Source organism: Strongylocentrotus purpuratus, unplaced genomic scaffold (genome assembly GCF_000002235.5).
Source record: "Strongylocentrotus purpuratus isolate Spur 01 unplaced genomic scaffold, Spur_5.0 spur5_contig_842, whole genome shotgun sequence".
Taxonomy (NCBI): domain Eukaryota; kingdom Metazoa; phylum Echinodermata; class Echinoidea; order Camarodonta; family Strongylocentrotidae; genus Strongylocentrotus; species Strongylocentrotus purpuratus.
Window position 1 is genome coordinate 1442522 of NW_022145549.1, and position 16265 is coordinate 1458786.

General features: G+C 39.2%; 1 protein-coding gene across 4 annotated transcripts in view; it reads left to right on the plus strand.

Annotated features, from left to right (window-relative positions):
• LOC115918008 (excitatory amino acid transporter-like) overlaps window positions 1-16265 on the plus strand; it is a 63461-nt gene that overhangs the window by 26457 nt on the left and 20739 nt on the right. For all 4 annotated transcript variants that reach the window (XM_030989703.1, XM_030989714.1, XM_030989708.1 and 1 more), the window contains exons 3-4: window positions 4086-4430; window positions 13166-13373. In XM_030989703.1, the coding sequence (XP_030845563.1) occupies window positions 4154-4430; window positions 13166-13373 (485 nt within the window). In that variant the 5' untranslated portion in view covers window positions 4086-4153. The remainder of the gene's footprint in view (window positions 1-4085; window positions 4431-13165; window positions 13374-16265) is intronic.

Below are 16265 nucleotides of genomic sequence, written 5' to 3' on the forward strand. Positions count from 1 at the left end.
AAAAGAGAGAGAGAGAGAGAGAGAGAGAGAGAGAGAAGAGGAGTCGAAGAGGGTGGGAGGGATTGATCAAACCCCTCTACCCCCTCCATGATAGTGGATGGAGGGAGTTTTACTTCGTGAGGTTGGACGTACGTCTTTGCTAATAACAGTTCAAGTAAAAATGTGGTAGAGGGGCTGGCAATTATTATTAATATTATTTTAAATCTACTTATATATCCATGGCATAAGACGTCTGATATCCTGCCAAAGACATAAAGATGGCATCCTGTGGTATTGATATTAATCACATTACAGACCAACATGCTGAGCACATTTTCAAACATTTCAGTGACCCTAAAAAAGTGGTTCAGGCGGAAGTGAAATTAGAACATGAATTAAGAATGTTAAGGTGCATCCCATTTAGCCCTAACAAACTCAGGCTTGAAAATTCTGAGTCTGACTGGTGAACATGATAGCTGTAATCTAGATGCATCATGCAGGGTGCGGCACCAAAATCAAATCCTACATGAAGTCAAACAGTTTCAGATTTTGAAAAACAGTTCCTGATATTAAACCACAACAAATTTATACTGCCTGTGTCAAAAGTGGTTAGCACCATATGGATGTGTTCACCTTGTGGTTTTGTTTACACTGAGCTATAAAGCATTTGGTACTTTTAAAGACACACCCTAACTCTGTTTCCAAGTGTATTGTATCATAATTCATATTCACACAGACATTATGGAATTAGCAATTAATATGTGAACAAATCTTGCACTCAGCAACTGAAAAAATTGGTGTCTCATGGAAATTTTGGACATTTTTCTGTCATCTTTTAGATTTGGACTTTATGATCATGGTGGCTTTACCTCGATCATGAGTACAACTTCATAAAAATGAATAGTGGGTGTAGCATGATGTAAAGCCTGTTGGTCACAAAAAGTGAAGTCCATTCTCTGTGATTGCAGTATAAATGCAGCTATTGCGTCTTAAATAATTATCTGCTAAGTGCTGGTATTTTCTATGTATGATTCCTGCCAGTTTTGGGGAGTTTGTTTGCATTATCTATTTCACATGATCTCCCAGGTCGAAATTCCATTAGGATCCGATCCTATTGGACCATCAGAAACCATTAGAGCTATTGGTGTCTAATGGTTTCAATAGGGAAAGTGAAATGATGGACCCACAGAAACCATTAGAAAATATCTATTGGACCAACACAAACCCACAGAAAGAAATGCTGATGGACCAACAGAAAGCTTCTATTGGACCAGCATCCACCCATGTCTTCTTTCTGTTGGTCCATTAGATATTTTCTTCTATGATGGGTTTCTGTTGGTCCATTAGATATTTTCTATGGGTTCCTGTTGGTCCATTAGAGATCTTTCTATGGGTTTCTAATGGTCCCATATTCTGGATTCCCTATTGAAACCAATAGTCCAATGGCTTCTATTGGTAATTCAATAATGATAAATCAAAATCGATTTTAGCAACTGTCCACCAAAAAAAGTATATTCTAATCTCAATTGCATTAACTTCATCACAAAGATCACTTGAAGTGAGTTTAAGAATATCCTTTATTTTAACTGAAGGCTTGTACTATTCCTATATAATAAACATACATGGATTATTTCTTGGTTAGTAATCATTATAATCAATATATATCTATTGCTAAAACGTGAATGAAATTGTAATATGATTAAACAAATAATCTATTGGTCATTAGTTGCCGAAAAAAGATATAATTCACAAAATTGATGTACATTGTCATAAGTTGCTGAACAAATTATGATAAATGTAATTTTCTGTGAACACGTATAAAGTAATCATGAATATGCATGAGATAGATTTAGCTGTTGGTTTCTATTGGTTTCTATTGGACCTATTGGTTTCTATTGGTCCCATTGGGTTCTATTGGTCTCATTGGTTTTCTATTGGTCCTATCGGTTCTATTGGTTTCTATTGGTCTTATTGGTTTCTATTGGTCCTATTGGTTTCTATTGGTCCTATTGGTCATATTGGTTTCTATTGGTCTTATTGGTTTCTATTGGTCCTATTGGTTTCTATTGGTCCTATTGGTTTCTATTTCTATTTGTTTCTATGGGTGATATTGGTTTATATTGGTTTCTGATGGTTTGAATGGTCTCTATTGGATTCAATTCTATGGGTCCAACAGAAACCAATAGACTCCATCAGAAACCATTAGAGACCAATAGAATTTTTCTAATGGTCTCTATTGGTCTCTATGGGATTTTCGACCTGGGCTACAAGTCAGAATAACATTTTGCTCATAGTACATACTCCCTTTAAAGTATGCAAAGTCTTGAAGGTGATTCACCCCCACAGCTCCCACCTCCCCATATTATATCCTATGAAGTATGTATATAATAATTTCAACGAAAGCAATGTCTCATCTTCACATCTTTGTTAGCCATCTTAGGGTACATTTTTAAAGCAAGTTTTGACACTTTGTTTTTAATATAACATTACTGCAACTTACTTATCAATTCACAATGATTTTTAATACTTTTTCTTGTATTGAAGCTTTGATTTGATCTCAGCGAGTTCTACAGATTGGTTTCAAAGATCCAACCAAAGAGACAGAGAAGAAGAGAGTACGTGCGCCAGCTGTAGAAATACCTGATTGTTTATAGGACTTATTGAAGACCTTCGCATCCTATTAACTGTTCACACGTCACAGCCTAGCATCTGTGATCTGATGTGACATATCTTATACCAATCTCAATAGGAATGGTCTATTTAGTCTGCTAGAAATCGAGGTCGGTCTTCACTATCCTGAACTTTAAAAATATGTTCGTATCTTTGTATATATACCATACTGATAACCTGTGCCACATTGTATTTATCATGAGTATAGAAGTACCAAAGGCTTCAAGATTATTTATGAGGTTCGAATTCACTGTTAATCAATGCCAGTGTTCAAAGTGTTGTCATGGAGGTATAATCAAGACTGAAAATGTGTAATGTTGCAAATCCATTGTTTTACACTCAATAATCCTTCCTTCAAGTGGTGCCTACTGTTTTGTGCAAAATTGCATGTTTAGTAATTAAGTGACCATGCAGATTGCAGAGAGGCAGAATTAGGCACTTGAAATAATTAGGTGAGGTGCATCATGTTTCTGTCACAACATAACTAATTCTGTAGCTACCTAAAATACAGTGAAGATTTGGTTATTTCACCATTTACTTGGGAAACTAGCTTGGACGTATGCCAAGTTGTGTTGGTCTTGTTTGTGATTTAGCCCAGTATATAGTGCCATCTTGGTGGCTTAATTCACAGTAAAAAAAAAATCTGGCTTATTGCTTTGTTGCCCTTGTACGCTTCCATGCAAAAATACCTTTCCCATTTCCTGTACTTTGCATACTCCACACAGGGACTGCTATCAAGTCCCTGCTCCACACTAGGATTTATAAACACAGAATAAATAAACAGCTTTGTTGTTATCTCCTACTAAAAGACAAAAGTACCTTTCAATTTGGTATAATATTTCAGCATTATTTTTTAAGCTCAAGCTTACTAGGACTAATGAGGAGGCATCCTTTTCTCTTTAGAAAACTAGGTGTGAGAAGTCGCTGTGTTGCTCCCCATGCAGTGTTGTCATTCTCTGTGCTGTACCTAGCTCCAAGGTCGACTCATTTTAGCCTGTCTCCAACTTTACTTTTAAAGGGAATATTATTCAGCATTTCTATGAAACTTGATTGTTTTGTTTTGTTTTGTTTGATGGTTACGAGCATTAAAAACATAATTTAAACTCCTTCCAAAACGAATACATTGTATTTCACAAAATTAGTCTGTTCTCAAAATGGTAGACATACCTAAGGAATACTGCTGATGTCCTGGGACAAGAATGTTGTACAAAAATTCAAAAGTTTTTTGCGCAAAACTATTCTGGCTTGTGGGAGTTTGATTTTTTTCAGAAAAAGAAAAGTCTGGCTCTTAGAGTTAAGTTTGACTTAGGATTTTTGTGAAACAACCCCCTGGACATCCTGCAGATCAGTTTTTAAACTGCAGCGATTAATATCTAAACTATTGTATTTCCATTCAAAATAGATATTATTAATTTCCCCCTATCTTTTCCACTTAGGTAACTGAGCACTGAGCATTGTTTCATCAAAACAAGTTGCAGGAGCAGCACAGACAACCTGTAACACGATGGGTGACGTAGATGCAATCGAGAGCGGGAAGCAGGAGTACACTCTGAGGCCACGCAACCGGGACTGGAAGGAGAGAACCAAGGTGTGGTTCAAGACCAACCTTCTTATCATCTTCACCATAGCGTCAGTACTTTGCGGGATCTTCCTTGGGATAGGTTTGAGGTCCGCAGAGCCTTCTAAAGATGCCATCCTCCTCATCGGTTTCCCTGGTGATGTACTCATGAGGATGCTGAAGATGCTGATTCTCCCTCTTATCGTCTCAAGCTTGATCACAGGTGAGTCTTCTTTAATGCTGTATTAGGGACTTTTAGATTTGCATGGACTGATACGTGTGACGTCCATTTAAGGCAGTGCATTAAGAGGACGTCGATCGTAGCAATCTACGTTGTTGTTCGGCAAATCTAAAAGTCCCTAAAGACCCAAATTAAGGACTCAATTTGAGCTTCAGTTTTGGCTTACTTGATGTAGACTCTAATTCAGATGTAGGAAAGACTTGACTTATCGTGAAACTGATAACTCAACCCCCTCTGTCTCACATTGATTTATGAACAAAGCTCAAATCAGAGACTCGCCTCGGCTAGCTCTTTGAGCTGACTTGTGCTGACTCTAGTCACATTAACAGAAAATACTTGTCAAGGAGCTCGACCACCTATTGACTTGATTTAACAGGGACTCGATCCCTACTGTCTTAACTTGATATTTAAGGATAGTTCAATTAAAGTAAGAAGTCAATTTGCTAACCCTGTGAGCTGACTTGAGCGTACTGGAGTCACAGATAGAAATGACTTGTCATGTAGCCCAAGGACCTATTGACTTCATGTGACTGGTACTCAATCCCTGCTGTCTCAACTCAACATATGGGTATACCCAGATAACAATACGGCGTTGGGCCAACGTCGGCCACCGTCGGCAGGGTCGCAGTCGGCAAGCCAACGTTGGCTAATCGTTGGGCCATCGTCGCCATTTTTTACTGATAAATGGTGGCTATTGGTTGGCTCATTCGACGTTGGGCCAATGTTGGCTGAACGTTGGTCCATTGTCGCCATTTTCACTGATAAATGGTGGCTATAGGTTGGCTATTCGACGTTGGGCCAATGTTGGCTGAACGTTGGTCCATTGTCGCCATTTTCACTGATAAATGGTGGCTATTGGTTGGCTAATCGACGTTGGTCCAATGTTGGCTGAACGTTGGTCCATTGTCGCCATTTTCACTGATAAATGGTGGCTATTGGTTGGCTATTCGACGTTGGTCCAATGTTGGCTGAACGTTGGTCCATTGTCGCCATTTTCACTGATAAATGGTGGCTATTGGTTGGCTATTCGACGTTGGGCCAATGTTGGCTGAACGTTGGTCCATTGTCGCCATTTTCACTGATAAATGGTGGCTTTTGGTTGGCTATTCGACGTTAGGCCAATGTTGGCTAAATGTTGGTCCATCGTCTCAATTATCACTGATAAATATTGGCTATTGGTTGGCTATTCGACGTTGGGCTAACGTTGGCTCATTGTCGCCATTGACACTGATAAATGTTGGCTTTTGGTTGGCTATTCGACGTTGGGCTAATGTTGGCTGAACGTTGGTACATTGTCGCCATTTTCACTGATAAATGGTGGCTATTGGTTGGCTATCCGACGTTGGTCCAATGTTGGCTGAACGTTGGTCCATTGTCGCCATTTTCACTGATAAATGGTGGCTATTGGTTGGCTATTCGACGTTGGGCCAATGTTGGCTGAACGTTGGTCCATTGTCGCCATTTTCACTGATAAATGGTGGCTATTGGTTGGCTATCCGACGTTGGTCCAATGTTGGCTGAACGTTGGTCCATTGTCGCCATTTTCACTGATAAATGGTGGCTTTGGGTTGGCTATTCGACGTTGGGCCAATGTTGGCTAAATGTTGGTCCATCGTCTCAATTATCACTGATAAATGTTGGCTTTTGGTTGGCTATTCGACGTTGGGCTAACGTTGGCTCATTGTCGCCATTGACACTGATAAATGGTGGCTATTAGTTGGTTATTCGACGTTGGGCTAAAGTTGGCTCAACGTTGGTCCATTGTCTCAAATATTACTGATAACTGTTGGCGTTTGGTTGGCTATTCGACGTTAGGCCAATGTGGGCTGAAAGTTGGACCATCGTCTCAATTTTAACTTATAAATGTTGACTATTGGTTGGCTATAGGCGTTGGGCCAATGTTGGCTTCATGTTGGTCCATCGTCTCAATTTTTTTTTAAATGGTGGCTTTGGGTTGGCTTTTCGACGTTGGGCTAACGTCGGCTGAACGTTGGTCCATCATCTCAATTTTAAATTTTAAATGTTGGCTTTTGGCTGGCCATTCGATGTTGGGCCAATGTTGGCTGAACGTTGGTCCATCGTCTCAATTATTACTGATAAATTGTGGCTGTTAATTGGCTATTCGACGTTTGGCTATTAACGTTGGCTCAAAGTTGGTCCATCGTTTCAAATTTTACTGAGAAATGGTGGATATGTTGGCTAATATACGCGATGTTGGGCCAACCTTGGCTTAACGTTGGTCTATATCATGGGTGTCGAATCTTACGTAATACCTATTGTTCAGGGGGGATGAATGAATAGATCATCCCCCCCCCTGATGAATAGGTATCAATGACAGATCGACACCCATGGTCTAAATCGTCTCCATCTTTACTGATAAATAGTGCATGTATATATTGGTTGGCTATATGACGTTGGGCCAACGTAGCAAATACGACCTAGTACCGCTACATCCGGGTAAAAAAAATTGCATGCGTGCGCATGCCCATGTGCTCATGCAATTGCAACGTACGTCAGCCATATCCTGTCCATTTGTCTGGACCAGTTGCCGGGGAGTACCAACACTGCATGGTAAATGAATGATTTTCTTTCTCTTTCAACGTTATTTTTGTGAGCATGTCGCGTGAAAATGATAAATTGTATAGTGTGAGAACTCCCCGTCACAAAGCGAGGGAAATAGCATGAGAAATTGTTAAAGTAATCATTGATAATTCCCTGTCCAAATGAAAGTGTAAGTGAGTATACGAGTGTACCGCTCTGCGTACGCTTAGCATGCACACCCGCTGCGTGCAATTGCAGTGTGATGATGGCTATGATGGGGGCCGAAGTGTCGGCATCAGATGCATTGAGTGTTTGCCGTGATAAATGTAATATGTTCCAGACTTAGAGTTAGACCTAGGTGATGTATTGATGCATCATGTTGCAGCGTCCGTGACAGTTATGATGTTCATCCTAATATGCAATATCGACCATGAATCAAATGATTGTGAATCTGTTGGTGTTACAAGTGTTGAAGGTGCTGATGCATTGTTGGAAAGACCAATTGAATCAAATAAAGCTGAATGGGAAGACGCATCATTTTTTTTATGCATATCTAAATGATATTATAGTCTCTGATACTTTCAGATTTAGAAGTAGGTCTATACTATACTCTGTAGTAGCTCCATATATGCTGATGATGATTCAGTTCGAAAAGGAATAAATTACGAGATTGGGCTGTGAATTAAGATATCCCGCTAGTACATGTTTCTAGCCTCCTGAAATCTTACAAGGGAGTGTGCCAAGTCTGTCAAAATATGCAAGAACTTTGTATCAACACATTTAGTGGATTGTGAGTGTGATGTGAAAGAGGTAGCTGGTGGGAATTACCCTCATTTTGGCATTTGCAATCATTTAAAGTCGCAATTGGCCAAGAACCTCAATTTGATCAAATAGTAAATAGGAAAAACTATTGGGGGCGGGGGTAACACTGATCGATCCCATAATTTTCATTCACAATTTTCATTCACAAATTTGATTATTGCTGCATTTTTATTCTCATTTTCAAATTAGTTTTTATTGTTTATGCACATGTATATTAAATTGCTATAATTTGAACTGAATGTACATATTCTAATTATTTATTTTTAAAATTCTGACGTTCTTTATTAATACATTCAATTCTATATAGCTCTTCCAAATCCCAATACTTTTTTCTCCCATAATCTCTACAATTCTGAAATTTAAATATTAAATCCTGCATTTCATATCGTCAACTTCACAACAAATTCCAGATTCCTCTACCCGTTCAGATCCAGCTACCCCTACCTCGATCATCCAGAACAGCATCAACAGCACCAAGGACCCCTTCGACATCGACCCCATCAACCTCCAGAACACTGTCGACCCACGACCCCATTGACCTCAACATTCAGAAATATGGGTATGTCATTTGGCATTTTATTCATTTTGTATTTAGTTATACATGTAGACAGGATACCACTTCTTAGTATTCGTTATAGTTGTGCCCTGCACACAAAGTACAAATGTACTGGATTAATGTACGTTTGTGTAGGACATAGCTGCTAACGGATGATAGTAGCATTGTGATCACTTACAAAACTATTCAACAACAACAAATCATGAAATACTGCTTATAGCAGTATTTTTTTGGAAACAATTCTGAATGCAGGGTGCCACAAAAAACAAAACACAGTCAATTGATTTGTTTCTTGTATAAGCAACTAACGATATAGCTTTGTGTTTTTGTTTCTACTTTGAAGCCCCTCGAGCTCTCTCAAGTATTGGGAGCTTACATAAATACAAAAAAAAAGTATTGGGAGCTTCACATTTCACTTCAATGTTATAATGATGTGAAAGAAAATGCCACTCTTCTTCAAACATTTGTCCTAAAAATTAGAAAGAATACAAACTTGCTAACTAAGGGTTTTGTGTTGTATGCAGAAAACGCAAATTTTGTATTCTTTCATCCATATTCTACTTCAAACACATTTGTTAGGGCAATATTCTATTTGCAGGAGTGTCCGGTGTTAATGACATCCTCTTTTACATCATACCATTTAAGTGAGATTGTTCCATCTATTCTTTGGCTAATTTTGGGATCCAACACTTAAGAGGGGCTTTAAACTGTTATCAATCAAGCATCTCAACACTGAGCAAACAGATACTATAAATTGGATCTTTCTATTGAAGAATATTACTGCCATTTTACCTCAAATGTATATTTCCTTTGTTAAGAAGAGCGTTTGATGCTATTCTAATTAAACAAGACAAAAATAAAAGAAATCCATTCCTTTCTAATTTCCATACGTCTGGGTCATTCGCTCTAAAGTTTGAACAAAGTTATTTTCATGACAAAGTACTTCTATCCATGAAATTTCATCAAAACTAGGGAGGATGTGCCACTCAGGACTACTTCCCTTGAATGCCGTACTATTTGATTAATATCCGTACTATTTCAAGGTGATGTTTCCATGATCTGCTTTTAAATCTTGTTTGGTTTCTTTCTTCTTCTTTTTTTTTGCCGCAGATGTCGAAGTTGTACCACCACAAGCTAGACAAGATTTTGATTCCGACTAACCCATTCTTTAAAGGTCCATTGCCTTAGGAAATTATAACTTTTATGTCTTGTATCAAGACCCTTTTAAAGCAACATAATAACAATTGTTTCATAAATAAATGCCTCCTTATATTTTTTACAATTTTTTGAAAACCTCTCCAAGTTGCTCGTCTAATGGTGGACCCCGACCCTTACAATTCTCAGAGTTCCTCGGAATGATTGACCAAAGGATTAGTGATGTTATATCAAGAACGATCTCCGCTTAGGCAAGCTACGGTGCTTGCTAGCCAGCTCTGCAGGCATTATGTTTTGTACACAAACATAAACAATAACTTTTGTTATTAAATAGTGTGCTATGCATCTTTACTTGTTATTTATTGTGGTGAAATTTCACTAATGGCCCAATTTTAAAAAGAGAGCTATACCATGAGTCGGAGAAGGTCGTAATTGATTTGAATGCCTGTATAACGTGTCAACTAAATGCATGCTATAAAGAATTTCAAAGGTAAGAAAAAAATGTTTCATATATCTAAGTGACTGAATGTTTTTCGTACTACCTTCTTCTCAATTTAAAGAAATATTGGAAGTGGTATATCAGAGTGAAGAAACTTGTGTTTTTCCCTTTACAAGCTCTGCTCTTACTTCACTTTCCAATTTCCTCTCTTGTTATATAAACATTTAGCGATTGCTTTACTTCACACATTCAAGCAATGTATACTATCCCTCCTAAAAAAAAACAGTTTGTAGATGTGTTAACAATAGATATGGCGACGAAATGTATCAGCATCTCTGAAATGCCTAAGCATAAAAAATGTTGGCAATTTCTCTGAATTTTATTTTTTATTTTTTATGGAACATTGTTTACATTAATTGCCTAGTTCTTGGTATGCAAATGGTGGACACTTTATTAATTTCTTTATATTTTTGTGCTGTACATATGTAGAGGAATCTTGTCATAAGCAATCGTGTTCGTCTGCCAGACAGTTTGTTTTGTTTTACTCGGGAAGTTGTGAGGATTGTTTATTATATTCGTACAATGAATTTCAGTATGTTATGTTGTGTTACGAATTCGAATTCAAACGAAAATACAAAAGAAAGATGTACAATCATTGTATTCACATTTACAACAGTTTGTTTATTACACATAAAATAAAGTATGTTTTATCACAAAATCAGTTTATTTTCCTTGTTCTTTTTTTTTGGAGGGAGGGGGATGTATTCAGAGCAAATTCTAAGAAGCAAGATGGTGAACTTTTCATTAAAATGGGACAAATAAGTTGTTATCAATTTTTGATAGTGATTAAAATGTACAAGATAATAGACATGACGAAATTAAATAACATGTCCCTCTTGCTTCAATATTGTTATTATACATATCTTCCAGAGGGATCTAAGTCGAGTTCTATAATGAACTTTTCTCAAATTCAGTCTAATTTTGATGAAATTGTTACTATCTTCATTTTGTGGATTTTGCTCTGTTTATTTATTTAATCCAATCTTAAACTACTTGGCTTTTCCTTGTCACGTTGTGATGCATGTGTTTGAATGATTGTACATGTCCGATGTAGTATGATCTTGACGATGTTCTTATGAACGGACGACTGATGTTGGTGTGAATATGTTTTTTAGTTGGTGTTGGTAATGTCAGAAGGATGTTGGCATGAACTGGAAAGGGGAGGTACAACGTCGGCACATGGTGGGATACGGGTTGGCATAACGTTGCTTCTATGTCGGCAAATGGTGGAGAAGAGGTTGGCATAACGTTGGTCTACCATTGGCACATGGTGGAGGAGGGGTCGGCACTTGGTGGGAAAAGGGTTGGCATTATGTTAGGACAACGTCGGGGAGACGTCGGCACATAGTGTAAAAGGGGTTGGCATTACGTTGGTCCTACTTCAGGGAGACGTCGGCACATGGTGGAAAAGGGGTTGGCATTACGTTTGTCCTATGTCGGCATATGGTGGGATAGGGGTTGACATGACGTTGGTCATACGTCGGAGGGACGTTGGCCCGATGTTGGCTTAATGTCATTTCGTCGCTGTCGAGCCAACGTTGGCCCGCCGGCAAGAAAGCCGTTGGCCCAACATCACATTGGCGACGATGGCGCAACGTAACAGCCCACGACGTCGGCACATGGTGGGATAGGGGTTGGCATAACGTTGGTCCAATGTCGGAACTACGTCGGCAAATGGTGGGATAGGGGTTGGAATAACGTTGGCCCTACGTCGTGGAGACGTCGGCACATGGTTGAAAAGGGGTTGGTATAACGTTGGGCCAATGTCGAGGAGACGTCGGCACATGGTGGGATAAGGGTTGGCATAACGTTTATCCAATGTCGGAACAACGTCGGCACATGGTGGGATAGGGGTTGGCATAACGTTGGTCGTACGTCGGCACATGGTTAAAAAAGGGTTGGGACGACGTTGGTCCAATGTCGGAAAGACGTCGGCATACGGTGGAAAAGAGGTTGGCATAACGTTGGTTCAATGTCGGGAGGACATCGGCACATATGGTCGGATAGGGGTCGGCATAACGTTGGCCCGATGTTGGCTTAATGTCATTTTGTCACTGTCGGGCCAACGTTGGCCCGCCGGCAAGAAAGCCGTGGGCCCAACATCATGTTGGCGACGTTGGACCAACGTAACAGCTTACGTTGGCCCCACGTTGGCGTAACGTCGTATTGTTATCTGGGTAGCTTGAGTCAGAGACTCAACTTTATAGCTTTTTGAGCTGATGTATGTCAGCTGACTGGTTTCACAGAGAGAAACTCAACTCAATCAAACTAGGATTCAATCCTTGCTGTCTCATATGAACATAGCTCTAGGATACAGCTGTTTTGCAGTGTCTTGTGTTTAAAATTTAGACAAATGTAGGAGTCAATCTTGACCCCTGCTTACCCAACTGAACAAAAAAAGCCAGCTTTAGCTACATCACTTTCAGTGTTTTAATAGCTTGAGTCTTATTCTCAGATTTGGTGACGGTATAGGAGGAAAAGTTTAGACTTGACACTCTATTGACTCTTCCCTAAACTTGACCCTTGTTGAATCAACATGAAATATCAGTTTAGCTTTAGGGACTCAATTATGCTTGTTGAGTCATGGACTCAAGTCCAACTCAAAGGTGAGAGGCTCGACATCCAGATGGCTCAATTCTGAGCTTTACCTGATTCTTATATACTTTAATAATAATGATGATAATAATAATAGGCATTTCTATAGCGCCATCTATCTAGATAATTATATTCCGAGGCACATTTATTATTACCCCGGCTTTAGCCTAGCAGCTGTTCATACAGCGCTCCAGCATTTCAAGGAATTGATTCCTGCCAGGTACCCATATACATCACCTGGGTTGATTGTGGCAAATGTAGATCAATGTCTTGTCAAAGTCATTAGTGCCGCGGCAGGACTCGAACCGCGGACCTTGCGATCGACATTCCGGCGACGGATCCACTCGACCACGACACCTCTACCTTTAATTGACCAATTTAGAAACATCCATTTTTTTTCTTCAGGTCTTTACCATAAACAGATATATTCTAATGGAATATGTGCAAAGATATGTTTATGAGTTTTAGAAGTTGCTTCAGTGGTTGCACTTAATTTCCAGCTAACAAAGCACACCTGTTAATTGTTTCCATCATCACCACCCTGTTTAGGTCTAACGGGCCTTGACGCCAAATCTAGCGGAAAGTTAGGCGGGAGGGCGCTTCTCTACTACTTCTGCACGACCTGCATCGCCGTCATCATTGGAATCATCCTGGTAGTAGCCATCCGCCCCGGGAGAGAGAACATCAAGAAGAATCTCGGAGACGGTAACCAAGTGAAGGAGCTCACCACCCTGGATGCGTTCCTAGACCTCCTCAGGTAAGAAGATGGACCATTTCTATCAGATGTTGCATTAAAAAGAGGGAGCATAATATTCCTAAACTTCGCTGTTAAGCAGGGTTGTCCACAAACCACATGTGAATTTGAAACTTGGAATGACTATGAACTGATATGTGCCAAGTTCAAAATCTCTTGTCGCCTTGGTCCATACTAAGGCTCACTCAATGGCTCACTCTAGGGCTCTAAAGGGTTATTATTTGCTCTCTGGTGCAACCTCAGCCATATTTGGGAGCATTTTCAACAAATAGTATGATTAATACTTACAAAATAATTTGGTTGTAAATAGATTTTAACATGTCACTGATTTTCAAACCTGTAGTTTCAAGCTTCAAAACTGCAGCTTTTTTTCGAATATGTAATTTGGACATCAGCCTGGACATTGGCCTGGTTTTTAGCCTGAGACCTCTTGGTTTTGAGATCACTTCTCTGCCGCAGGGCCATCATGTCTTTATTACTTTTCTGTTATTCCAACCTTTTCTTAAATTGAATATCCTTACTCAAAGAACAGTTCATTGGAAAGTCTAAGTTCTAATCCACCGATTTAGAAAGAGCAATGTTCCACAATAATAATGCTCTTTCAGTATTTCTATTTAGCCTCTCATTTAACTAAATAAGGAACTGCAAAACGAAAATAAGATTGGGTTCGTCACCCTAAAGTACAACTACTGGTACCTCTCCAAGTTTTCTCGCAAAATACTGTTTAGAAAGATCCATCATATTTCCTCCTTTCTGACTGTTCAGTTCTCTCCTCTATAATTTGTTTGGCTCCCAAACTGCTGAGTACTTATATTTTAACAAGAACCCTGGATTTTCTTATTACAAGATGCACTAAGACCCCTTTTGTCTCTTTTTTTATGGGGGGACAGAAGAAAAAATATCCCATTCCGTTCTTCATGTTTTAAAATGGGTTTCTCCCCAATGCCGGGGCCTGAGGTGGTGTTTCTTTCAACTGTACCACCTGAACAAATCAACCACATGTTGCTAATAGGCCAAGATGTTTTCAAGCTCTTCCTCATTATCTGTGAGAAGTTTGCAGTGGAGCCAGCTTGACAAAATGGTTCTTTGTTGATCTTAGATTGGACAGATGTACCCTTTGAAGGAGGACATTTATGCCCTCCTGCCTCCTGACACCCCCTCCCCCTTCTTCATCTCAAAGCATGCATGGCCCACCTCTGTGTTACTATAGGTCTGTCGTCATCAGCCCGAGTTGGTCAAATACATGTAGCTCACTATTTTGTGATCTGGGAAATTACAAATCACGTCTTCATTAGTTCAAACTCAAGCCCGAGAAATTTGCTCAGTGTTTATGCATAGTGCGAGTCTTTGGGCTGGTGAAGACAGTCCACAAATAGCCCAAGATATCTTGGGAAGATTTCCCGACCAAATAGCCCGCTATTTGCATGGTCGCTTGCCAAATAGCCAGCTATTTCCTGATCTGGCGAATTTCCCCGATCAGAAATAGCGGGCTATTTGGCCAGCTCGGGCTAACAAAGATAGTCGTATTGATATTTTCTGTTTTGATCCAGGAAGACGTTAACTTTTAATTGTACACAGAGATAATACCCTTCTGCTCCTAACAGATAATACTCTTTGTCAGTTGGTGCAAGAAGGGCACTCACAAAGAATATCATTTGTTGTTAGAGGTGACATTGTGAAATATGGAAGTCATTAGACTAGAAGGGTTAAATGGGCCTGAGAGAGAAAGAGAGAGAAAGAGATAGAGAGAGAGAGAGAGGGAGAGAGAGAGAGAGAGAGAGAGAGGGGGAAGACAGAAAGAGAAAGAGGGGGGGGGGGGGGGGAGAAACATATTCTTTAAGCTGATTTTTCTTACCTTTGGCTAGCTTGTATTTATGTTTGACAGACTCAAAGAGAACCCAGAATTCTTAAGACTTAGATTTAAAACAAGCGTGACTCAACATGACGTGCGAACTATACACATGCTTCTGGCTATCAAACAAGCATTGTCGTTACTAATCTCATGTACTCACCAAATGATTCCTGACGGTAAATTGAGCATGACGCTGAACATTGAACCCTGACAAACATCATTTTAAGGAACATTCACATGAAAGATTTTAAAAAATGGAGACTTCCAGAAGACATGCTTTACCTAGAATTAAGTGTCCCCCAAAAGTTGTGAAAAATTCCCAGGACATTTATTCTTCACAGATTATGTTTACATACATGTATACCTTCTCAAAATGTTTTTGTAAATTTCTATGACCCTTAGTTTAGATTGTTCTGAGAAGATACAAAGTTTATTTATCCACAGTGTCTGTATCCTATACTCCAGACAATGCGGTAGTCCAGGTTCCCTTCACTGCAAGTAAAGAAAGAATTAATATGGACGTTCCAAAAGAACTGGGTCATGTTTGATTTATAATAGTCCAGAACAAGGATGTCTACTGTATACAATTTATCTTTATGGAATAATAAATCAATTTTGAGGTCATTCTGACTTTGTTGGGTTAATTGCCCTTTGACATGTTAACCCTATTTCTACAACTCACCAAAATGATATCCAAAAAAATCCATTCCCTGTCCCCCCCCCCCCCCCTCAACCATCAAAATAAATTGAGGCCTTTGGAATTTAGGTCCAAACAAACATAATATATGTATGATTTCCTAAAAGTTTTTTGAAAACGTGTCAACAGAAAATATCCATGGAGTTAAATGTTCTTTAAGAAGAGATCCCTAGAAGTTTAGACCCTGCATGACACAGTGTCTTTGTGAGTTGGAACTTTGATTTTAAGTCATAAAATCTCAATATTTTTTCTTAATATCTATACATCATTAAGCACTCATTTACCATGATATGCACATGAGCTCATATGGAACAAAGTCATGAATGATGATGAGATTAATGTATTT